Consider the following 22918-nt stretch of genomic DNA (forward strand, 5'->3'; position numbering starts at 1 on the left):
GAGATTATGAATATGTGTCTAGTATTCCAGCACAGCTTTTTATACAGCAGAGGAGTTTAGCAGTGAGAGTGCAGTGACACTCCACGTCACTAGATGGCAGCAGGTCATCGCGCGCCTTCCGCTTGCAGCGGAACAAAATTGGGCGGGAGTTTTTGTGTTGTTGTTGTGGGCTAAATACAGTTACTGGTGCTGTGTCAGATATTGGTTTTCTTAAATATAAATTCAAAGACTTGCATTTTCTTTTGGACCTGAAACATTTATAACTGTAATAGGCGTACGATAAAAGCGACACTTTAAATTAAACAATAGTGTAACGCATTGTCGGTCTCCTAACAAACACGGCATGTTGAAACGGGACGTCGGGTTGCCTGCAGGATTGTTATCTTCTGTGGCGGACACACAGTCTCTGTAACCCGGGCGTGGATATCAAAACTATGTCGCAGGTCAGTAAAGTTAAGTTACGTGAGATAAAAAAGAAGAACAAAGCGCAGCAACTCGAAGCCACTGCTTTAGCCAGAACACCGGTCTGTCAGCGGCTGTCTTAAAACAGTTAGCTGTCTGTCTATACAGCATTCTCATAGGCGCTTGCGCAAGTCAGTGCCCAAACAACATGATGTCTAGGTAGTGAGCTCACTACGTTTTGTAAACGATCACAAACAAGTTAGAGTATACGTGATCTGTTATTTAAAAAAAACGTATTGATGGGTGTGTAAAAATATAGTTCTGCTCTCTTTTTTGTCTGCTTCCAAAATCTCATTCTGATGTTCGCAGACAATGTGATGTTTTTAGGCATTTTATGTTATTTCGTTTAAATATTAGATATTTGCAAATGCATTGCTATAGAGTTTATAAGAAACTGACCTGACCTTGCCCATTAAATCAATTGTTTTAGGGGAAGGCCAAAAAGAAACTTCATTATCAACAAGCAGAGGACAAGTAAGTAACTTTAACATCATTTTAATGTCCACATTAACATCCATTTAATATGTTGCTGTTGCTTTTCAGAAGCAATTCTCAAATCCAGATCAAAGAAGTCTTTACCCTGCATGATATTGACACTTTATTTGATGACATTGGTAATTATATTCTTACGTGCTTCAACATTCAAGTGAATTGCATGTGCTGTTGACTTGTGTGATTACAAATTGTTTTTTTTTAGATGCAGACTCTGAACTGCGTTTGCCTATGCTTTCTCCATTGCCCAAGAGCAGCAGCGTAAATGATCAGAAGAAAAGTGGGGATTCCAATGACATAAAGGCTCCATCTGAACAGGTAGACATGTTTTGAATCATCAGAGATCCTTCAGTTGTCACCACCACGATGTGATGTGGATAGTTTTTTTTTGCTTTGTTTTGCAGGCACCTAAGCATGATTTAATTGAGGTTAATGGAATTCACAGTGATGAAATCACTGATAATGGTAACAAATCCTACTATTAATTTAATGTCTTTTAATTTTAAAATAATCATAACTGTCTGTTACTTTAAATAACTGTGTATATTTTTGTTTCTTACAAAGAAAGTCCGTTTAAAGATATGGCGCCCATAAAGACGTCCAGCCCTATTTCTTTGGCAACAGAGGGGGAAGAAGCAGTGGATGAAGTCAGGCCAATGGCTGACCCTTTGCTCTTTGGAGAAGATGAGGATCCTATTGGAGAGGACCCAGAAAAGCCTCCTTGCACTCAGCAGGTTATTCGTAGGTATGAACTGTACTAAAGTCTTGAGAACTTTTTTTCTGGATCTCATTTGTCGCATACTTGTCATATAATTTTCTTTGCTCTGAAGTTATAGTGAGTCCTTTGAATCGCCACCAGAAAGGCTTACATTCCGAAAAGCCACTAAACCTAATGCTGGTTCTTCATCAAGGTCAGTTATTTTGATACACCAACTGACAGCAATTGATGACACTTTATATTATTATAACTTAATCAAATTTCAAAATGTCTGTGTATAACAAACATAATCTAATCTTTGCTCTGTCAGCATGAAGACTGCAAAAACAAGCACAACTTCTGTGCAAGCCACCCAGTCGACACTACTGAAAATGCAGGAAGATTCACCAACGTAAGAAACAATTGTCTTTCCAGTGCTGTTAGTACCGAATATAAATGTAATATTTTATTAAAAACTATTATTACATTGTGAGCAGTTAATCCCCTGTTATGCACCACAGTAACTTGATGAATATTAATTTTTACATGGTTAAATACCATCGTTGTACTTGTATCTCCTGTTTTTTAAGGGATAAAGATCCAAGTCGACTGTCTCCTGCTTTGGTTCAGAACAATGAGCAAAAACTTCATGGGGCTGAGAAATGCATAGATCAGATGGTGGAGGATACTGGAAAAAGGTCTTCTTTCCAGCACAAGCTTAAAAAAGCCTTAATGCCTAAATCCTCAAGGTGAGTTTAAATATGACCCTCTGATGTTAAACTACATGGCTGTTTTTTATTTTGTTGGGATTGATTTGCAATGCTTTTTGTGATTTGTATGTAACACAGATGGCTTGAGTAACTAATGCTTCCAATTGAGCTTGACATCAGCCTAGTTAAGCATGTGTAAAATCGAATTAGCATGTAAATATTATACCCAAATATTGGGTATTTTTTTATTGCTTTCAAGCTCTTACTTATTCTTTCATCATAAATTCCAGGAAACCAGCCACAGTTCCTGCTCCTCCGCCTGTAGATTTAGAGGAGGACTTCATGATTCTGGACGATGAGGCTCCTATTCTGTTTGTCATCCCTCGGAAGACAGATGTCAGCAAAAACAAAAAGACTGTCCAAGCTAAAACCTCAAAAGAGAGTCTTCCAGCCGAACCTCCTTCACCGACTGAAGCAGATGTGAACGATCAACAGAGGATGACTTCTAAAAGAAGGAAAGCACAAAAAGAGTCTGGGAAGAAACAACCCAAAGGAAACCACTGCAAAGCTTCAAAAAAGAAGGGCAAAGACGCTGTGTTAGATGTTTTAGAGAAAAAAACAAATTCTGTACTTGAAGTACAAGAGAGGGGTGTTGGTGAACAGATCTCCCCTCAAAATGTCCCGGACCTCAAAGATGTTGATTCTTCAGGTAAATCACAGTTTGATTAAAACATACATTTAAAATGTTTATTTTTTGTAGATCATATGGTGGGGACCAATACATTTTTATGTGTAAAGCAATGAACAAGCTTGTGTAAATTAAGCATAATTTTAATTTTGAACCAAAAACATAAAATAATCAAGTCATTTGTATTCATTTTACATCATAATGTTTCTTATGATTGAAATGATTAAAAACCGGCAAATCCTAAAACTTTTAAATTGTATCATTAGGTTTGCATAATTTTTTACATCCCAGGTTTATTTGTGCTCTTAGAGCTTTAGACCTATTCATAATTCTCAATGCGTTTTTTAAATGAAAATGATAGAAGGTAGGAGGTACATGTTCCTATTTTTAGATATGGTTTTCATACGTTTGTGCAGTGGTTACAGGAGAGCAAAGCTCAAAGGACAATGCATCCGATGACCTTCCTGACGGAGGTGATGGAGATACAGACTGTCCTCAAATCCTTGCTCCTCCTGTGGTGAGAATAACAAAGAAATCTTCAAAGCTGACTGGATCTCAACAGGAGAGGCTGGGAAACAAAGCAAATAAGGAATCCAAAAAAGTCAAGAGTACCATAGATCCTCACTCCACAAACAAAAACATAAAGTACAGTAGGAAAGGGGAAGCTGTCTCTAAGACAAACAAGGGGACGTCAAAAAGACAAGTAGAGCCGGAACCGATAAATGCTGTTTGTGAGGAGGATGACAGTGTTGAACCACCACCTGCCTATCAAGAGGAAGAACAAGGTTAGTTTCGATACGGTTTGCTCATTGCAGTATATTGTGAACTATTGAAAGTGGTAATGTTATTTGTGCATCCATTTTTAGGGGGGATTGACCTTTTACCACTTGAAATTAAAAGAAAATTCAAACTATATTTGCATGGAGTTAAAGCCAGTTTCACAGTTAAACATGTTTTTTCTTAACTGTTTAATTCTTCCAATGCAGTGGTAAAAAAGCAGTCTTCAAACAAACAAAAAGCTTTGAAGGTTCCAAAAAAAGACAAGACAAAACGGATTGAACCAACTCCAAAAGATCCACCACCAGGTGCTTCTGACATTTCTTCAGACAGTTCTATGATTAACAAGAGGACGAGGAAACCTCCAGGAACGTGGTGGCTTTCTGGCCAAGATGAAAGTGCCACACTGAGGGAATCGGAGGAAACGGGCGGTACAACGCAGGGACCAAAGACCAAGAAAACTCCAAGCAAGCAAGCAGCTGTGGTGGTTTCTGAAGAAGCATTTTCAGGACAGTCTTCCAAGCCTGCCCAAAAACGTCAGAAGCGAAAATCTTCATCTATATTTAATGTGGTGGAAAATGCTAAAAAGGTGTTAACTGCAGGTGATGAGGGTAAATCTGAGCAGAAAACGGCAAAGAAATCGGTTGGTCGAAAAAAAATCAAAGCAGCTGCTCAATCTCAAGTGCCTTCACCGACCAGTGTGTCTCAAGAGGAGATAGGAGCTACTTCAGAGGTCGCTGCTGAGGATATTAGTCCAGTATTCTGCGCTCATCGACAACACAACCCTACACCAGGTTAACCCATTCTCAAACTCCTATTTTTTGCTTGTACTTGATAGTGGTGTCAATTAAAATTGATCTGAGTTAAATAAATGAAATAAAAATGAAGAGATCAACAGCAATAATACTTATCCTTTATTACTGTAAAATAAACAGGTGAGAAGCAGTTGTTCGACAACGTGTACACACGCGTCAATGGGTCTGCAAAGAAACGCCCTTCATCTTCACTGAGAAGACCCGAGAGCTCTTCCCCAGATGTTTCATGGAAAAGACAAAGAAAAGCCCCTTCCAGCTGGTGGGAGGTGGCACAGTCTCAAGAACCAATTGATGGGCCTTTATCACCTCACAGTTCCGCTCCACAAAAGTCTAAACCAACAAACACCCCTATTCGTGCTGCGTTGCATATTGAGCCAAATCCAGCAAAGTCGCTCAAAACAAAGAACCACACGAGGAACGTTCAAAGAAACAATATCAGCACACCAAAGTCAATCAAAAGTTCTTTAGCTTCCATGAATGCCATTTTTGCCTCTGACAAAGTTAACGTGGTGAAAAGTGGACAGAGGCGCACAAAACAGGGACGCAGAAATATCCTTCACTCTCTTGAGGATCAGTCCGATCACTCGAGTGAGAATATGGCACACAGTGATGATCAGATGCTGGGAAACAAACATGTTTCTTCTCACTTTGTTGCTGTGAAGCCCTCAGGGAACAAAACCCAAACAAGTGTCAGAGTGTCCAGCGGACCAAACACCTTATCTGATGTGTAAGCTCATTTTAAGAAGCCAATCTGCAACCCACTTTAGGCTGCAAACTACATTTGCCAATGCCTAGTGTAAATACTGCCATATACAATTTGAATACTGTTGGAAATGATCGTTGTTGGCATTGTTTTTGTTTCTTTCTAGTGATGTTGCGTTCCGAAGTGGGCCATCATCAATGATTGAGCTTCAGCATCATGATGAGGAAGATGATGATATTGGTGAGTCTGTATTGAGAATATATTTTTAATGTATGTTACAAATTCTAAGCCACCAGTGGCAATGGTTGTGCTGTTGGGTCATCGAAAACACAAAAGCGTTTCAAAGAGTCAAAGCATACACTTTTTGGTAAATCATGCAATTGCTTACATATCCTTTCCAATATTTTAGATTTGCCTTCAACCAGATTGACTCCCTGTGTGCAACGTGTCCCTCGGGTGTTGTCGCAGTGTGATCTCTGTGGTCCTCCTCTGCAGACCATTGTCCTAGAAGAAGAAGACTGGAACAACCTGAAGGCATGGTTCTCTCACCTGTGGCCCCCGGCCTCTAAAGGTAACACGCATACATTAACTGATAATACATCAAATCATAATGATTGGACACGAAAAGTTTCTTGAAATACCCCTACTTAGTGCTGAACCTACCCGTTTACATCCAGCACCTTTTTTCTATTCTAGAGGGCCATGTTATTAGTCCCGATGACTTCCACTGGCACTCTTACGGAGGTCGAGCCATGGGTCATGTGGTGGACCTCGAGAGCACCTCTTTCTCACATGGAAAGATTCTGCTGGGGTCATTCATGAAGAAACCCTCACAGATGGACCTTGAAACAGTTTCTGTAAGTCGATTGCATGTTCTTTAACACAGACATGTTGCTTGTTTTATCCCTTATCGGTGAATGTCTTTCTCATCATCCCAACCTGACATTTGTATCATAATTATTAAAGATTGAGGAATTTTGGTATTGGATTTTGTAAATACTAACACATGAGGTCAACTCCAGATAACATACATTGGTGACAAATGACAGTTTAATCTGTACAATGTCCTATGTGTTGTTTAAGTATGTAGTTTTAACTTTACTCTGTGTATGTGTGTTTTAAGGTTTTCAGCATTATCTCAAGTTGTGTGCGAGTTGAAATCGATGGTGTTAAGTCTGTCTACAATTCTGGACAAGTGTTTATGATACCCTGTGGTGAGTAAAAACCTGAGACATATATTTTTTTTAATATTAAATGAATTCTGGATAATGTAATCATTCTTTGTTTTCTTCTATCTTATAGGACGGGAGTATAGCATCCACAACCTCTGTCAAGAGCCTGCTGTGCTGATTTACCACAGGACACAGTCAGATCACACACAGTGCTGAGTGATGGACTTTGGAATATTAAGCGTGGAAGATGGAATTTTCAACTGTATATTTTTAAATAAAATTATTGATGTATATCTTTCAAAAGAAATACAAATAGTTGTCTGACAAAGCTAGTAAATTCTAGATATTTCTTTGTGTAAATAGAAAGAAAAGAATTGCCAATGATAATGGCAACTGTGAAACATGAATTTTAAAGTGTTGTGTAAAAAGCATTTGTGATTCTGTCTTTGTTTCTTTGGAATGTGGCAGGAAGTTTGGACAGATTGTTCAGCTGTCAGTAGGGGTCAGCAGATCCTAAGCAATATCGAATTGGTCTTGTGCATTCACAACATTGTGGGCAATTTTTTAACTCAAAATGGATCATTTGTTGCGTTTAATTTAAAGGGTGTGTCAGTGTAGGTGTAAAGTCTTCTTCAGTTATCTTGCAAATCTATTTATGTATAGACCTGCCAAAAAAATCCCTGTTTGAATGTTGCAGCTTGCCTCAGTCTAGCTCTGTTTACAAAACATCTAGAATTTGTAATTTTTTACACATCCATCTTCAATTCATTTGTCTAAAAAATTAAACATTTTCTACACCGATATCTGCTGCTGCACACTGTTTTTTTGCTGGTGACTATCAAAACCTATTTTTGTGCAGACCAATGGCATCTTTCATCATTGAAGTATACAACATGCTTTTAACTTCTGACGTACAATGGAAACAAAATGAAAATTATGAGACCAAAAACTAAAAAAAAAACTTTTCATAACACAAACACATTTTAATAGATAGATTATCTGTTAGTCTTTGAATACTACCAAGAATATTTTACAGAAGTGCGATACTAATAACATAAGTACTGTTTATAAAGATAATACATCATAACATACTTTAACTTGCTATACAAAATCTACACGTTTTCCATTATTTACAAAATAAAAAGTGTAAAACATGCCAAACTGAATCAGAAATCTTCATTTAGGGATATACGGTAATATCATACTTTGAGTTTAACGCAAAGTCCTTCACCAGCAGAAATGTGGAAAGGTTCACAATATTATGGCATCTCCAAAGCTAAGAGCCATAATTCACATCTTTATCATGCAGCCCACCTGTGGATTCAGTCATTGTATTTCTCGGGGACAATTGGATGAATGAAACGGGCAGATGGTTAGAGAAAACTCATCACTGGCCTGATTGATGTTGCCTAGAAACCAAAGATACGTCAAACCAAGTGCTTCTTAAATTACTTGTATAACAATTAAAAGGAATTCCTGAATACCTTCCTAATAGATGTTATGTTAACAAGATAATGCTAACATGTCATGAATTTGTTTTAATTTGGAAACGCTGCATATGCACACATTATGTGTCATCATAGAGACTGCTTGTGGAGACCCAAAAGGGTATCTGAATGATAAAGGGATCTTACATTTTGGCATTTAGCAAAGTGGGTCTGTCTTTGCACCACTGACGCAATGTGAATGTAATTAAGGATAAATCAAAAGTGAGTTGGCATGGGTGGATAAAAGATAAAGAAATCCTCAAAGCTGTTGATCCTTCAGTAGCTTTATAAGCTTGTGGAGGTTCTGTGAGCTTAATGCATTAAAACGCAGCAGCCTTTTTCTCCTCGCATGGTAACATTGATTACGGTGCTCTCGAATCTGTGGCGCTAAGTGAATCTGAGAGCAGAGTACAGATGGTGGAAGGACTGCGTAGAGATGTAAAAGTAGAGCTTTAAAAGGACACCAGATACAGGCCAGCTGTTAGAATCCTGAATACTGCATTAAGCAGAGTGGTCTGTTACAGACAAATAACACATTTCCTTAAAAAACAAGAAATGTTTGTATGTACCTCTTTTACCTTAAGGCATTCGGTAAATGCCTTTATTCTAAAGCATGTGCATTGAATTTAATTTTTTAATCAAACCCATAATCTTGTTGTTGCCAGCACTATGCTCTATAAACTATCAAGCATTGAAAAGTTTAAGAAATCATTTTGGGAGACGGCACTTAGAAGTCGAGTAACTTTGTTTACCTTTACATAAGTTAAGTGCATTCCTTTTAGCTATGTCACGTGACCAGTCTCAATATTCATCCTATCAGTAGTTTGTTTGACAAAAATGCTAATCACTATGTTGTATATGCAATGGCTTAAAGAAAGCGAACGTTATCAAGGCCTATCCAGCGTATACTGTAATTTCCTTCTATTGTTGACATTTTTCTCTAAACCCATTGGGTTGTTGCTACACACATCTGTCAGTTTCAAATTAGGCCATTAAAATCAAATCAGTGAAACAATAAGGTGCTTTTACTGAAGGGGTTTGCTTGTAGCTCAGTGGCAGGTTTTGCAGCCTTGAACAAATAAAGGAAATTTTGCATGCCAGACACTTAGGAAATCTGATTTGTTATCCAGATGAACCCTGATTGCTTTAATCCTGTCTACTCTGTCTGTCTAAAACAAAGTCTGGGTCAAATATTTAAATATATACCCAAACTTGGGTCAGTGAACATATATTTTACCCTTAGATGTATTCAGGAGCTACGCTTATTAGTCTCTTTCTGCCCATCCCCATCCCCAGGTAACCAGATATTATGCCACCCTCCTATGAGAGCCTGAGGACTGACTGATCATCCCAATTTGAGCTCAGGCAACATCCATCACCAAGCAAGAGCAAAGATGGATGAATAAAAATTTACAGAATTTAATTGAACCCCAAATATTAAAAGAAAAATGTAGTAATGTTCTCCACAATGTTACCTATATGTTTTGTTTTATTTTATTTGTATATCTTTTTCATGTTACAATGATGAGAATGAGATTTTTTGGCAATGACTGTAATGGACATTTTGAGGAAATACGTTTAATATCATAAAAATAGTCTCTTTATTGTCTTAAGGCGATCATTTTTATTCTGAAATATATGCATGCATGCATGTCAAATGCACCTTTGTTGATTTTAAGTCTGCCAGTTTTAATGTTATAACGTAATAATACATTTTTTAAATCTTGATAAACATGAAGAATAAAGATCTTTTTTGTTTACCTATGAAGAATTATTTGCAAAAACAGATAATTCCTTTTTTTAAATCATGTTTTTATTGTGTTTTATTTTGCTAGATAGCAGCATTTTTTTGTTATTATTACTTAATCAAAACAACCCAACTGCAGTTTGAATGCACAATAAAAAACATGATATTTTTTTAAATTAAAAACCGCGTTAGGTATTTTTGCAAATAATCTCTTCGTTTCGGGGTAACGTTCGATTTATCTAGTCGGTCTAATGTTCTAGAAGCCTCTAAATCCAACAATAATGGCAATTAAGCAGCATGAGGTCACCCAAGCATGATAAATTTCGTGCAGGCAAAAACCAATCACATTTTCTTTAGAAAATGTATACAAATTATAATAAATCTGGATGAAGTTATTTCTGTCACAGTAAATATGGACTAATTTGTGTTCACTTCACTGCACTGTTCGTTGCCAAATCATGATATTATAAGTCTTTTCCTAAGAGGCAATACGGATGCATCTACTGGTTCTTTGTATTGTGATCTGTTCCTTCTCATTTATTCAACTTCAAGAGACAGAATTTAGCAATGTAACAATTTGCTCTGTGGGAGATGGTAAACACTTTAATCTAAGTACCTTGTCAATCACAAAATGACTTCATAAATGTCATGTTTTCCTGTCACTCAATGTATTGAGATGATTTAGAGCTTCACATATCTAATTATGAACTAATTATGAAAATTGTTTGTGTTTATTTTATATGTGAGTTTCACAAAGGGCGTTTAGACTGAATAAATGCATGTGTTCCTTTTTTCTGTTGGGTAACACTTTATTTTTTTAAACAGCCAAGGTGGATGTCATGAAGCATTACCCTTATTGATTCAACAAATAACTGTGAAAGGAAAGAGTATGTTGCAAAAATCTGTCCTCCAGTAGCATTACTTTACACCTGCTGCCCGCTTCTGCCCTAGATATTCTGTACCATTGTTATAATCCAGTAAACGCTCTTGACTCATACAGGTTTAGTGATTGACAGCTAATTTAAATTCTTATTTACCAAAATGGATCTCTTTGATACAAACTAAGGAGTGAAAAATGTTTGCTCATAGGCACACAGTGAGTTCAAGATGACAGACAAAGACAACTGATGACAGAAATAACAGGCACTTTCCTGCTTCAATAGCTCCGTCAAGCACGTGATCTGCACTGATGTACAACCACCCGCAGGGGTAAATGACAGCACTTGTGAGCCCACAATACAGATGGGGGTGAGACGGTTGAAAAAAACTGTGTTGGGGAAGCTATCAAACAAAAACATGGTTACTTGTGTTCTGAGGCTTGGATCGGCGACCAACAACCCCAAATTCCCCTCTGGTTCCAAGAAGTCCCACATCCCGAGAGAGTCGCATCGGTCGTGATGTCTCGGCGAGAGGGAATAACACCCAGGGAGACTCCCACCAACTTAAACTCCCACCATCCCCATTGACTCAACGCTCGTGTGCAATTGTTAGAAACCACAATAAGCCGATGGCGGTGTCTGTCCGGGCTTAACCACAAACCATTGTTCCACAACTGGAGGAGTGGTCGAAGGTGCAGCAGGCCCAATGGGATCACTATCTAGCAGCCGCTAGCATGCCCATCGCCCTTAGAAGCTACTCATACCGTACCACCACGCCCGTTCGGAAACGCGGCAGGAGCTTAACTGAAGATTTACTGTATACTTTGGTCAGTTAATAAGAATAATTTATGAAGATATTTATAATTTCTTTGAATGAATTAAATAAGCAGTTTCATCCTTGAATTTCTTAACTTATCAAGGTTGATGAAGGATACATAAAGTAATTAGTAATACTAGTAATATTAAAATACTTTTTGGAGAGAGTAATTTGTACAGTAATATAATTCCCCTATTGAATATGTAATAAGTAACTAGTAATTAATTACTTTTTCAGAGTAAAAGACCCAACACTGCTCAGGAGTAACATACATTACAATGCATTGTGTAAGACCGACAGCATTGTCATGTAAACTTTGATACAAATAAAGGTTATTACATAAAAAATAGTTTTAAACTTTTCCTAGACACAAATATTAAAAGTGAACTTGTCTTTGCCTTATTTGAGGTTTAAATAAAACAGAGAATCTTTTTTGTTATTTAAATACGTTTTTCCAGTTTTCCTTTACTGCAAATAATTGCAAATAGAAACAATATTTTGAAACACAAATAGCCTACACTTTTTACCTAAGCACATGCCTATGAACAGTAAATTCAGAAAAACAGATTTTTTTTAAATGGTCTCTTCATTTTTTCCATGGCGCATCTCGCACAAAACATTAACTTTTAGGATGGATAGATTTTCCAAACTAAATCCAACAAGAATATATTCTAAAATATGCAATATATTATATCAATAGTGCGTATTTTAAATACTAAAATCAATATTTGAGGACTTTTGCTACTAAAATAGGATTTGAGAATCAGTGGTTCGTTTTCGTGATTCGATTTGTTCGGTCAATTTAGGTGATTGAACTCACCGATGCGTGAATCAGCTGTCACGTTTGATTCGTTTAGCCGCGTTTCTGTGATTGTAAAAAAAATGTGATATGAGACAGTCAGTTTGTTTGTTACACGGCTGCTTGTTTCAAAAATTAGCTAAGTACTGCAAAACACCATTAAAAAGGCAAAGTCACTGTCGCACTACTAAGTGTTTGGTTAGGCTAGATGAGATAGTTACCCACCAACACTGAGAGCAGAAGCTAAAAGGTATCTTTTTAATAATAGCTTTGTTTGAAATTTTGTAACATATTATTTAAAGTGATTAGTATTACTGAAATGTTGCTGTGTCGGTATGTGTTCTCATACTTAATCTCTGTCAGCAGATATAGATCATGCACATCCGTGTGGCAGCGCAGGAATTACGCTGGCAGGTGGCAGTGAGGTAGAAATGCACACCGTGAATTTTTCCCTGTGCTTCAGCGAAATCCGCACGTAGACGAACTCTGACCTTTCCTGTAGGTATTAATTTTGGCAAAGACAAAAAGCCTGGACTTTACTACAGTGCCATTTTACTGGATTATCATACTTGACCTGTGCTTTCACAAAGTACAATTATCTCAAAGGGAAAGTAGCATATAGCACTTAAGTAAATGTACACCAGTAACCATTACTCAAGAGGCACAAGTAGCCTATTATAGGTTTGTCTTGGGAATAATAAGATATGCTGGGAAAACTATTATCTAAAATGAAAATGCATTAACCCCCACTCCATCATAGTGTTTTTAACCTGTCTCACGCGCCAAACTTGACTTTATCCAGCAATTATTTGACACAATTTTGACAATCAGGTTTGAACTGATTTACAATCATAGATTACTTTTAAATTAACACATTTTAAATGAATTAAATAAACATAACAATTTAGGCTTAACCCTGTTAACCTTGTTTTTTATTTCAGTTCTGATTCATTTGTCAATGTTGTTCATTTACCCTCTGTCATTTGTTTTTAAAAGAGAGAAAATAATAATGCACATTGCACATCAATTATGAATTATTATTAATATTATTAAAAGGAAATGACCATTGGTAAGGCTTCTTTGCCTTTATTGTCCCAATAAGGTCCTTATTTCTAAGTGAGACTACATTCATCTGAGGTTACATGGCTGCTTTTGGCTTGTTTTTGCAATTTGGCACTGTGAGGCATTAATTAACAGAGATTATTACATTATTAATTGTGAACATTCCAGAGCCAGTGAAAAGACTTTCATTTCCCCTGTGTGTGATATTGCTTCAAGGAAATTCGTTATTACAAAGAATACTACATGTGATTCATCCACCTGCAAACTGCTCTGTGCTTAGACATTTTCAGCTCCTCCACATTCATATTCACACAAGCATCTCATACACACACCCTTCTCGTTAAGAAGTCACCATTTACACTGTAGAGGCATTGAAAATAAATGACAGAGAGCAATGACATGAGCATCATCTTGGGTTATTGCAGTCCTACATTTAATTAGCAAGTTGCCCAGGGCCCTTATTCAGTTATGCTGAAATGTTCAGCTAAGGATATTGTAATGAATATTGCTTGAAAGCAAGTTGCCAACTGACAGAACACATGTTAAACTTCAATGACATTTAAATCAGACAGTCAGTCTTTAAACATGGTTTAAGTGTTGCTCTTCTTGGTTTCCTCGTTCCTGAAAGAACAATTTTGGGTTTTGAATATTTAACATGTCAACATGAAATGACATTAGTGCTTTATAAAAATTCTAAAAGCACTAATGCTGTGTCAATGTATGGTATCAATTTACAATAAGGTTGTATTTTGTTAACTACTTGGATAAAAGCGTCTGCCAAATGAAATGTAATTTAATGTAAATGAACTAACAGTGAAAAATACTTCTACACATTTATTAACATTATTGTATGTTAAATTTAGCATTAACCAACACAATTTTTTTAATTCAAAAGTTAAATTATTTAACATTGGTGAACATTAATGCACAGTGAACTAACAATTGTACTGACAAGAAAGATAAAAATGCTAAGGACCTACAGTATATTGCACATATTGGCTAATACATTTACTTATGTTAACAAATATAACCTTATTGTAAAGTGAATTACTTAATTATAAACATAAAAAAAAAACATAGGCACATTGTTCAAATCTATGCTGACCGGTTGAAGGTTAAAGCTGTGTCCAGTCATTAGATTTTAGTTAAATCCTTTTAATTCTTCATAATTAACAATTGTATGTTTTTAATATGTCTGTAGTTATAATATCTGCTGTGCATTAAGAGTTTGAGTCTACAGTTACCTGCTAAGTCCTCTAATATTTCTTAAAGTCATAGAAACTCCCATTAACCCTGCCAAAGTGTGAATTATAGCACTTAGCAAAGCTCACAAAAAGTATTGTTTTAAACTAAGAACATTTCTAAAACTATAGAAGATTCTAAAAATAGATATTAAATTTTTCTTCACTTTTGCTGATGCAAAGTGTTTTTTGTCAAGGCTGCTAAACTGGGCTTGTTGGCTGAATGCCTTGTTTTAATGCGGTGTTCGATCTGGGAGCTTTCCAGAACCAGGACGGAAAGTCCATCGTCCCCCACTCACTGCGGTCGTAAAATAACCAATTAATGTAAAAGCTTTGGGGATATCATCAATAAGACGGCGACATTTTCCTCCGGTGTGTGGCACGGGGACGATTATAATGTTGAACAAGAGCTATGGTGCTTTAAAGCAGCATTTCTGAAAGTGATAAAAGTAACTGTCTTTTTCGTAAGGCTGCCCGGCCTCAGGTGGCCATCTACTACTGCTGTTTTGTGTGACCTGAAGTGTTGTGTGTGCGCATTGTGCCAAGTCAAGGTTAAAGTCAGCACTGTATCTTTTCTACAGGTTTGCATGCCTTTGTTATCTTTCAGTGGTATAGGTATAAAAATGATGTGCGGGAAGAATATTCCTTTATCCATCTAATGCAAGAAAAAAACACAAGAGAGCTGCAGAATATCATCAAGCATTCTAGTTATGCATTTGAGATCTATAAATCTTTGCATCACACCATAAATATATTCTTGTTTCATTTCTGTATAGTAGCATATACTGTTAATGACTGAACATAACATCATGAAAACAGGGCTACTATAATAAGGTCAGGGCTTGAACTAGAAAAAAACTTAGAGTCCCATCTACCAGCCAAATCCAGACCTTCTTTTGGCTTATTGGGAATGAAGAGATAAACCATGTCTCAACATAGCAAAACTACAACCCATATTTTTTTGAAAGCAGTAGTTTGTAATGCACCCGAGATACATTAAAATGAATAACACATGCTCCTAACCCACATTGCTTTATTATCACCATTGGGAGAAGCACATTTCTTCATCCTGCATCGCTATAAATATAACAACGGACAATTTTGATTCGTTGGGTAATTTTAGCTGCTACAGACGTTATCTCACAAATATTCTCTGTGCATCCCCTCTCAGACGGACACTTCCATTGCATCTGTGATATTATGTGCCGTCTTTGATGATTTCTAAAGAAGAGCATGTTAGAAGGGAGATGAGATGCAAAGTATATAAGCAATGTTCTTTAAACAATATTTAACATTAATTTTGTTGATTTATGCTTTTATTATATTTTTGGCAGTGTAGCTTGTTCTGAGCAAATCGCTTGTGATTTATTCCTTAAATCATGTCATGATTTATATCTTCCTATAATAAGGAAAAAGAATGTTACATTCATTAAAAAATGACAAGTCGAATCGAAGGAGATTTTTAATAGCTGGAGAGAGCTATTTGTTAGCTTACACATTCATCTTAATACAGTTACTTAGCAGAAATACAGGATGCTGTCATCTTTGCACTCAGTTCAATTTTATTTAGCCAGTCACCTGAGCCTCAAGTGTCATGTGACTTATCAGTTTATGAATGAACTGAATTATGAAATAACTTTAATCTATTTTCTAATGCTTGCAAAAAGTGTTTTGGCAAAAGACATGGCTACTTTTGATCGTCCGATAAATGGAAAAAAATGCTTTTTGCTCTCATAATGGTAAGCTCGTGGCCGTATGCCAAACCATGACCATTTGGCTAATTCCAACCGATATGCTTTGTGCTCTTATGAGGTGCAGACAGGCAGGACCGCAGTTGCAGGTTCTCATCGTTCTTCATCTTCAATTATTCTGACAGCTCAGTAGAGCGATAGCCCAGGTGAGTTTTTCCTCCAGTAATATATATAGTTCTTGACTATCTGAAGCCCCTCTTGTTATATAGAATAACAGCCATATGGTAAGAAGTTTTTTGTAATAATATATATTGAACATTTGTGAGGGATCAAACGTTAATTGTGACTAAAACTAAAAATGTTAGTTTGGATTTTTTTGTCATTTGCACAACATTATGATATATTTATCATAACGTTATATTAATTGTAGAGGAAAAATCTTGTCCTTTATGATATGTTTTCTTTAAGCGCTGATTAAATAGAAGAAACTTGTTTCACCGGTAAATGTCCTGCACTTTCTTTACTTCCTCAGCATGTTAAACACCATAGTATTTCGCTTCAGCTCCCTTAGTGTCATTTCCCTCACTGACCAGAGACAAGAATTCATGAAGTTTTTGGTTTTTAACATTGCAAGGTTGCCCTCTGCTTCCCTATAAATGGCATGTTTTTAAAAATGTGCGTTCGATCGAGCTTTCTGCCTCCAGAGAATGCACTACATTTCATGCCCTCTTTGTGAATTTACTCAGCATTGTTTTCTCTGAACAATCTCGTAGATTAAGAATTTCTGAACACGGTCTACACAGATTTTCTGGATTGTGCTTTTAATACTGTTGTTTTACCATGACCATAAGGAAATGACATATGATTTTCATTTATATTTTTAGACACTCATTGCCGCATTGCATCACGGGTTGAATACATTTCACAGGGGTCGCCCTTAAGGACTGATCAGCAGTAGGTTGGGTGATGTAGCTAAAAAAAATGATGTTCATTTTTTTGTAGTCTTTTCATTATTGTGGAGGAGCACAAGAGCATCGGTTGACATTCAGGATTCTTCCTGGCTACATTCGTGTCTCAAACGAGAGGCAAAGAACCGAGACGGTGTGGTTTAATAAACACAAGTGCGAGATAGATGTGACCTTCAAACAGATGACTCGCGTGTGTACGGGCGCTCGAATCATCCCAAATCACCATGCTCCATAGCTTTTTTCTTTGCATAGCTGCAGGGGACATTAGCCACATAAAGACTGTCTCATCCTCCCCGCTCCTCTGTTTATGGGGATGCTTCGTCTCTGTAATAACCAGAGATATACTGCCTTAAGTAGTTTGATAAACAGTTGCGGAAACGGTGGAAAATACGCTCACACAGTATCAAGCATACCAACAGTATCATCTTTTTAGGATTAATCCATTCATAAAAAGTACAATACACCGCATGATTCCCTAAAATGACAGTTGATCTTAAGACCCCCCACTACGCTAAACTACTGATATCTTGCATGTTTACCTCAGACTGAATGCCAGCGAAAGCCTGTTTTTACAACCTGTATGAGTCATTCTTTTATAGACTATGCAGATATATTGGGACTGGGCAATTTTGGAGGCTATACTACAATAGACCTTTATGAGATCTCTATGGAATCAACCCAAAACAGATAGTCGTGCTAGATTGGCTCTTTCATCTGGCCAATATAAGGGCTCGGCATAATCACTACTCATACTGAGCAAAGACAGACGCAAAGGGACCTACACGCTGTTGTTTTCCTTTTTTCTCCAAGGAGGAAGATTAAAGTGTTCTGGCAAATATCGCAAAAGCTAATTTGGATTGTTATGTGCATGTTGTGTCACATTGTATCTATACATCTAGAGTCTGTTTGACCTAATAAAAGGGTTTGATACAGCTGGAGAAACTCCTGACAGCTTGATCGAAGTTCACTTTCAGCCAAAAATCTCTAATTTGTTTAAAAGCTTCCTGGCCAAAGATATCGGAATGAGTCAGATTAACGAACATCTGCTATCAAGGTCAAAACTTTAGGTTGTGCGAAGACATTTTTAGGCATCAAATTCAAAACACATGGATGCCGTGTCCGGTGAAAACACATGACAGAATCAGATTTCATGCGGGTTGGTGAGGTTGGACCCTGTGATCTTGTAGACTCCTGGTCTTTCATTTATATGGTGATTTCCAGAGCAAATTGAAATTGTATTCAAATTACTCGCCGACCAGGTCTGCACCTTGAGATAAAAAGTGAGCTTATGAGCAATAGCAAACTTAATGTGTTTTCTCATTATTTTAAGTTTAATGTAAACAAACTATTTTTCAAGCATTTTCTTTTTCTTTTAATGACATATCACTACTGACAGAGTGAATATTTACATTTATATGAGTTAGGGGAATTTTCTGTTTTAATTAATGAACGTCAAATCGTGCTCTCATACTTGTCGTATCGTGGAGTAAATTAATTGTGTTAGAAATTGTGTTTTTCATATGCCGGGTGTAAATGATGATAATGTCAAAAACAGCATTGTCATTGTTACTATCTTTAAATGAAATTAAACAAAGTAACACATGATACCAAACACACTTTAAACTAACTGTTTATTTATTTTGTGTATTCCCTATTTGAGACCAACAAATCAAATGAGAGAGAATTTGTAACCATAATGGCAAAATGTTAAATGAGTACTGAATTATTTACACTATTATGTACAGTATTAGATGGGAAATTCACTGACAAATGAACATTTTGTCATCATTTACTCACCCTCTTGTCATTTCCAATCTGTATGATTTCCACAAAAGATGATATTTTGAAGAATGTCGGTCACTGGACAATAGTACACATTGACAAAAGAAGTCAATGGGCACTGCCATTGTTTGGTTATCAAAATTCTTCTAAATATTTTCTGTTCTGGGGAAGAAAGAAAGTCATACACGTTTGAAATGACAACAGCGTGAGTAAATGTTGACACAGTTTTCATCTTTGGGTGATCTATTACACAAAAATAACACAATATTTGGCTTTCACAGTTGGTATATTGGGACACCTATAATTCTAACCTTAAGAATACTTGAATGTGCTTTAAAAGCCTACGTATTTGAAAAGAAAGCCACATTGCCATTTTGTATCTCTTAGAGAAGGGTAACAAGAGAAACTGTACAGAAGGCTTGTAGAGGCCTGATGTCAAATGTCTCTCATTCCCTTACAAGACTGGGATTTCATTTTTCATCAGCTAATGAATAATAAGAAGACAGGAACACTGACAGGGTTTAGCCTGAAGGGCCTAGCAACCAATCATCAGTCAGAGCTGGGATGAGTGTAAAGCCATTGTCTGTTATAATCAGATGGGGCTTTTAAAAGAAACTCATTCTGTGAAGTTAGTGAAATCATTTGATCATTTCTTATAATCAGCACATGACTCTTCCAGTCATAATCAATTCTCCGCAGACGCCTGTGTAAAAACATCCTTTTATTTGATGAAACCTAAAAATGGGAATTTTTGGTGATAGATACAGAACTCTGTTATCGCTGGAGTTAATTGAGTTGACTTTGGCTCATTGAGGCACAGTGTGTCAATGGTTTCTCCTTCTCTGTCATGCTAATAAAATAAACATGTCAATTTTGTTTACATAGTTTGCAAACATCATAATTAGCACAGAAATTATTCCAGTTTTTCAAACACTAGGGTTGTTTCTCCTGACTGTATTTCTGACTTACTATTTTCCTACAATTATTGTATTACACAAGTTGTGACAATTGAGAACCTAAATAATGAGTTGCTGCGTCTCAGAAGAGAGGCTCCGACCTGATCGAAAGGATCAAAAAAATATTCTGCAGTTTTCTGCAAAATTGTTCAACTCACGTTTTTTGTAAAGAACATATTTCATGCTGAGGAGAAATCAGATCATTTATACCTTGCTGATGGTGAAAGTGTTTCTGTCTTTTGTTCTTTGCTTGACTGTGGTTGGTAACAGGCATGAGGAGGCACGCTTTTATGTTGCAAATAGCATCTCTTAAAAATAGCAGCACTAAACCGTTCAAAAGGTTGTTTCTCATTGGAATTGTAAATCTTGCAGTGGGCTCAAAGATATTGAATGAAAAAGAGTTTGCTAAAGCGTTAATACAAAAAGTACTTTGGAGTGGAGCAGTTATAAATATATTAGCATAAATTGTCCCAGGCAATTTGGGTGGCATAGCCTAATTGATATCAATTTCACTTACATCTGTGGATTTCGAAAGAAGTGGACAATTTACATTTTAACCAAAAAAGCATTTCCACATCGGAGGAAGATTATAATTATAGAAAAACAGAAAAACAATAGCTACTTAAGTCATTGAGTACCAGATTTAACATAAACTCTAATTATATGACACATGTCTTATACTTCAAGGGACAGTTCAAGCATAAAAGAAAATTCTGTCATCGTTTACTCACCCTCTTGTCATTTCAAACCGGTATAAGTTTCTCAGCAGAGGTAACACACTAAGTTTCTGCCAATCTCATATTAATCTTGAGGACCTATAGAGTAGTACTGCATACTTTGTGTCTTCGAAAAGTATTTAGTTTGATCAAATTTATAAAAGATACAGCTGTAAGATTATTTTCAATAAACAGATGAGTCCCTGAAGGTTTGGGGGGGAGGAACTAAATCCCAAGCACAAAATACTGCATAACTGTTGATTCACTATAAGCTTGTGTTGTTTACATAATGCACATACTACATGCGCCGATTGCCAACAAAACACAGACATTTGACGCAGTTTCACTTACCGCATGCAGACATCTTTTAGCATGGTGACAACTTCATCTTTCAGTATTAAACAATCTCCAAATCCAGCGCTATGTCCACCATTATATAACAATTTTCACTGAAATTCCGTGAACTGACAAACACAGCTGAACTTTACAGCTTTCTCCTGCTCTCGCTGGTTGACATGTGGGCATGATCTTTTCTCGCTCTTGCTGGTTGTTACGTAAGGGAATTTCATGTTCGAAAAACATTTCTGAAACCTATACGAACTCTAGGGGATGGTTTGAGCACAGAAATACTACGTAATACGTCCAACTTGTTTTTTGTTGAACATGAGAAGCCAGCATATTTAACATTGTAAAGATGTCATAATGCATGAAACAATGTTGCACCACAATAGAAGATTAAAGAATGTTGGTAACTGAACATTGGCGGTACCCATTGACTTTGGTTTTGTGTTCATACAATAGATGTGAATGGATACTGCCGTGGTTCGGATAACAGCGTTTTTTAAAATATCTTATTTTGTGTTCTGTAGAAGAAGGAAAGTCGTACAGGTTTAAAATGACAAAGAGGATGAGGAAACGATGATAGCATTTTCATATTTGGGTGAACTATCACTATTACCCGCAGCTGAACCTCCGGTATTATGTTCAAATGTACACTTAAATACTGTGTGTATGTGTGTGAACCCACACTTAGAAATCTTTTGAAAACTGCACTGCCACATAGCGTTATGAGCCCAGCAAATAATCAGAATTTAAAATTCAAATACAGCCTGTCAACGGCAGTAGTAACTCTGCCCATAGCTGACTTTCCAGGATTGACGGCTTTCAAGCTTTATATTGGCTTTATATTGGCTCTGAGTAAATCTTTTAAGTCCTGCTGCCAGTTTTGCAGCATTACTTTGTCACTTTTTTACTTCTAAGAGTCGTGGATGTGAGCGTGCCGGATATCTGACCAGTAGGACAGTAGATGTGCTGCACAGTGTGCTGTACTAAACTTAGCTAGTTAGATTTTATGGATTTTTGAAATCCATCAAGCTTGTTCTGGTGTCAGTCAATAGTTGTCACAGTAGGGTAAAACCAACATCCAGTGGTGTATTTTAGGCTACGGAAATGCTGAAATAATGTATTGAATGTTGCATGTTGTTTCGGGCAAAGTGCTTCTGCAGTCAGGTTTCTTGGATGCTGCTAACAAACAATTTGTGTTTATGACAGTTGTGTCCTGTCAAAACAAGCTGATTCAAAAATAGTTTCTGTCCATGTAGAGATTCACCCTAAAATGAATAATCTTTCATTATTTACTCAGCCTCTTTCAAAACCTGTTTGACTACAGAACACAAAAGAAGATATTTTGAAGATTGTGGGCAACCAAACAACATTGTCTCCCATTGATATCAATGGTACTGACACAACCACCAAGACATTTCTTAAAATAACTTATTTTGTTTTCCACAGAAAAAGAGTCACACACAGGTTTTGAGTGAGATGAGCGTGATTACATTTTTATTTGGGGTGAATAATCCCTTTAATAGCTCTTCCGAGGTGATGGAAACAGAGATAATGTGTTAGCTGAAGGTACCATGAGATCTCAACACCAGGTGGTTGGACAGTAATGGGGGTGCACTTTTGACACCTCTAACCTTTAACACCGGTTACACACAGAAAAGAAATAATGGTACTGTGAACTGTCTCTACAGGTTTGTGGAACATCACTGTGCTTCATGGGCTTCATGGTTTAATTACAGCCATATAAATAGGCTGTTTAGTACTGTAGTCTCGGATCCTGCTGTCCTGTACACTTAAAATCCTTCTCCCATGCACACATGATAATGACTTTTGAAAGATATTTTTGAGAAGGTCAGAAAGAAAGAAAAAGATGTATGTGCAGGGGCATTGAAGAGGTGGATAGTGACGTTAATGCT

At 36.7% G+C, this 22918-nt stretch overlaps 1 protein-coding gene across 2 annotated transcripts; it reads left to right on the forward strand.

Moving 5' to 3' along the window:
• The first annotated feature begins 152 nt into the window (after positions 1 to 152).
• si:ch211-161h7.4 (msx2-interacting protein) lies at positions 153 to 7317 on the forward strand. 2 transcript variants are annotated; one of them, XM_056737680.1, is made up of 18 exons: positions 153 to 443; positions 893 to 936; positions 1006 to 1076; positions 1160 to 1272; positions 1359 to 1419; positions 1519 to 1699; positions 1785 to 1865; positions 1983 to 2063; positions 2242 to 2400; positions 2652 to 3070; positions 3466 to 3834; positions 4036 to 4620; positions 4762 to 5368; positions 5511 to 5584; positions 5754 to 5915; positions 6041 to 6201; positions 6468 to 6558; positions 6647 to 7317. In XM_056737680.1, exons 1-18 carry the CDS (start codon positions 435 to 437, stop codon positions 6730 to 6732), a joined length of 3354 nt encoding a protein of 1117 aa, XP_056593658.1. In that variant the 5' UTR covers positions 153 to 434; the 3' UTR covers positions 6733 to 7317. The 2 variants fall into 2 exon arrangements, with proteins under 2 accessions (XP_056593658.1, XP_056593659.1); XM_056737681.1 differs by having other exon boundaries at positions 1791 to 1865.
• Positions 7318 to 22918: the final 15601 nt, after the last annotated feature.

The sequence above is a fragment of the Triplophysa dalaica genome, chromosome 23, assembly GCF_015846415.1.
Source record: "Triplophysa dalaica isolate WHDGS20190420 chromosome 23, ASM1584641v1, whole genome shotgun sequence".
NCBI lineage: Eukaryota > Metazoa > Chordata > Actinopteri > Cypriniformes > Nemacheilidae > Triplophysa > Triplophysa dalaica.

Bases quoted from the DNA above. Each gene is read 5' to 3' on its own strand.
- si:ch211-161h7.4 (XM_056737680.1), top strand. The intron at 3,071-3,465 runs GTAAATCACAGT...ACGTTTGTGCAG, and splicing joins CAAAGATGTTGATTCTTCAG to TGGTTACAGGAGAGCAAAGC. The intron at 6,202-6,467 runs GTAAGTCGATTG...GTGTGTTTTAAG, and splicing joins TGGACCTTGAAACAGTTTCT to GTTTTCAGCATTATCTCAAG.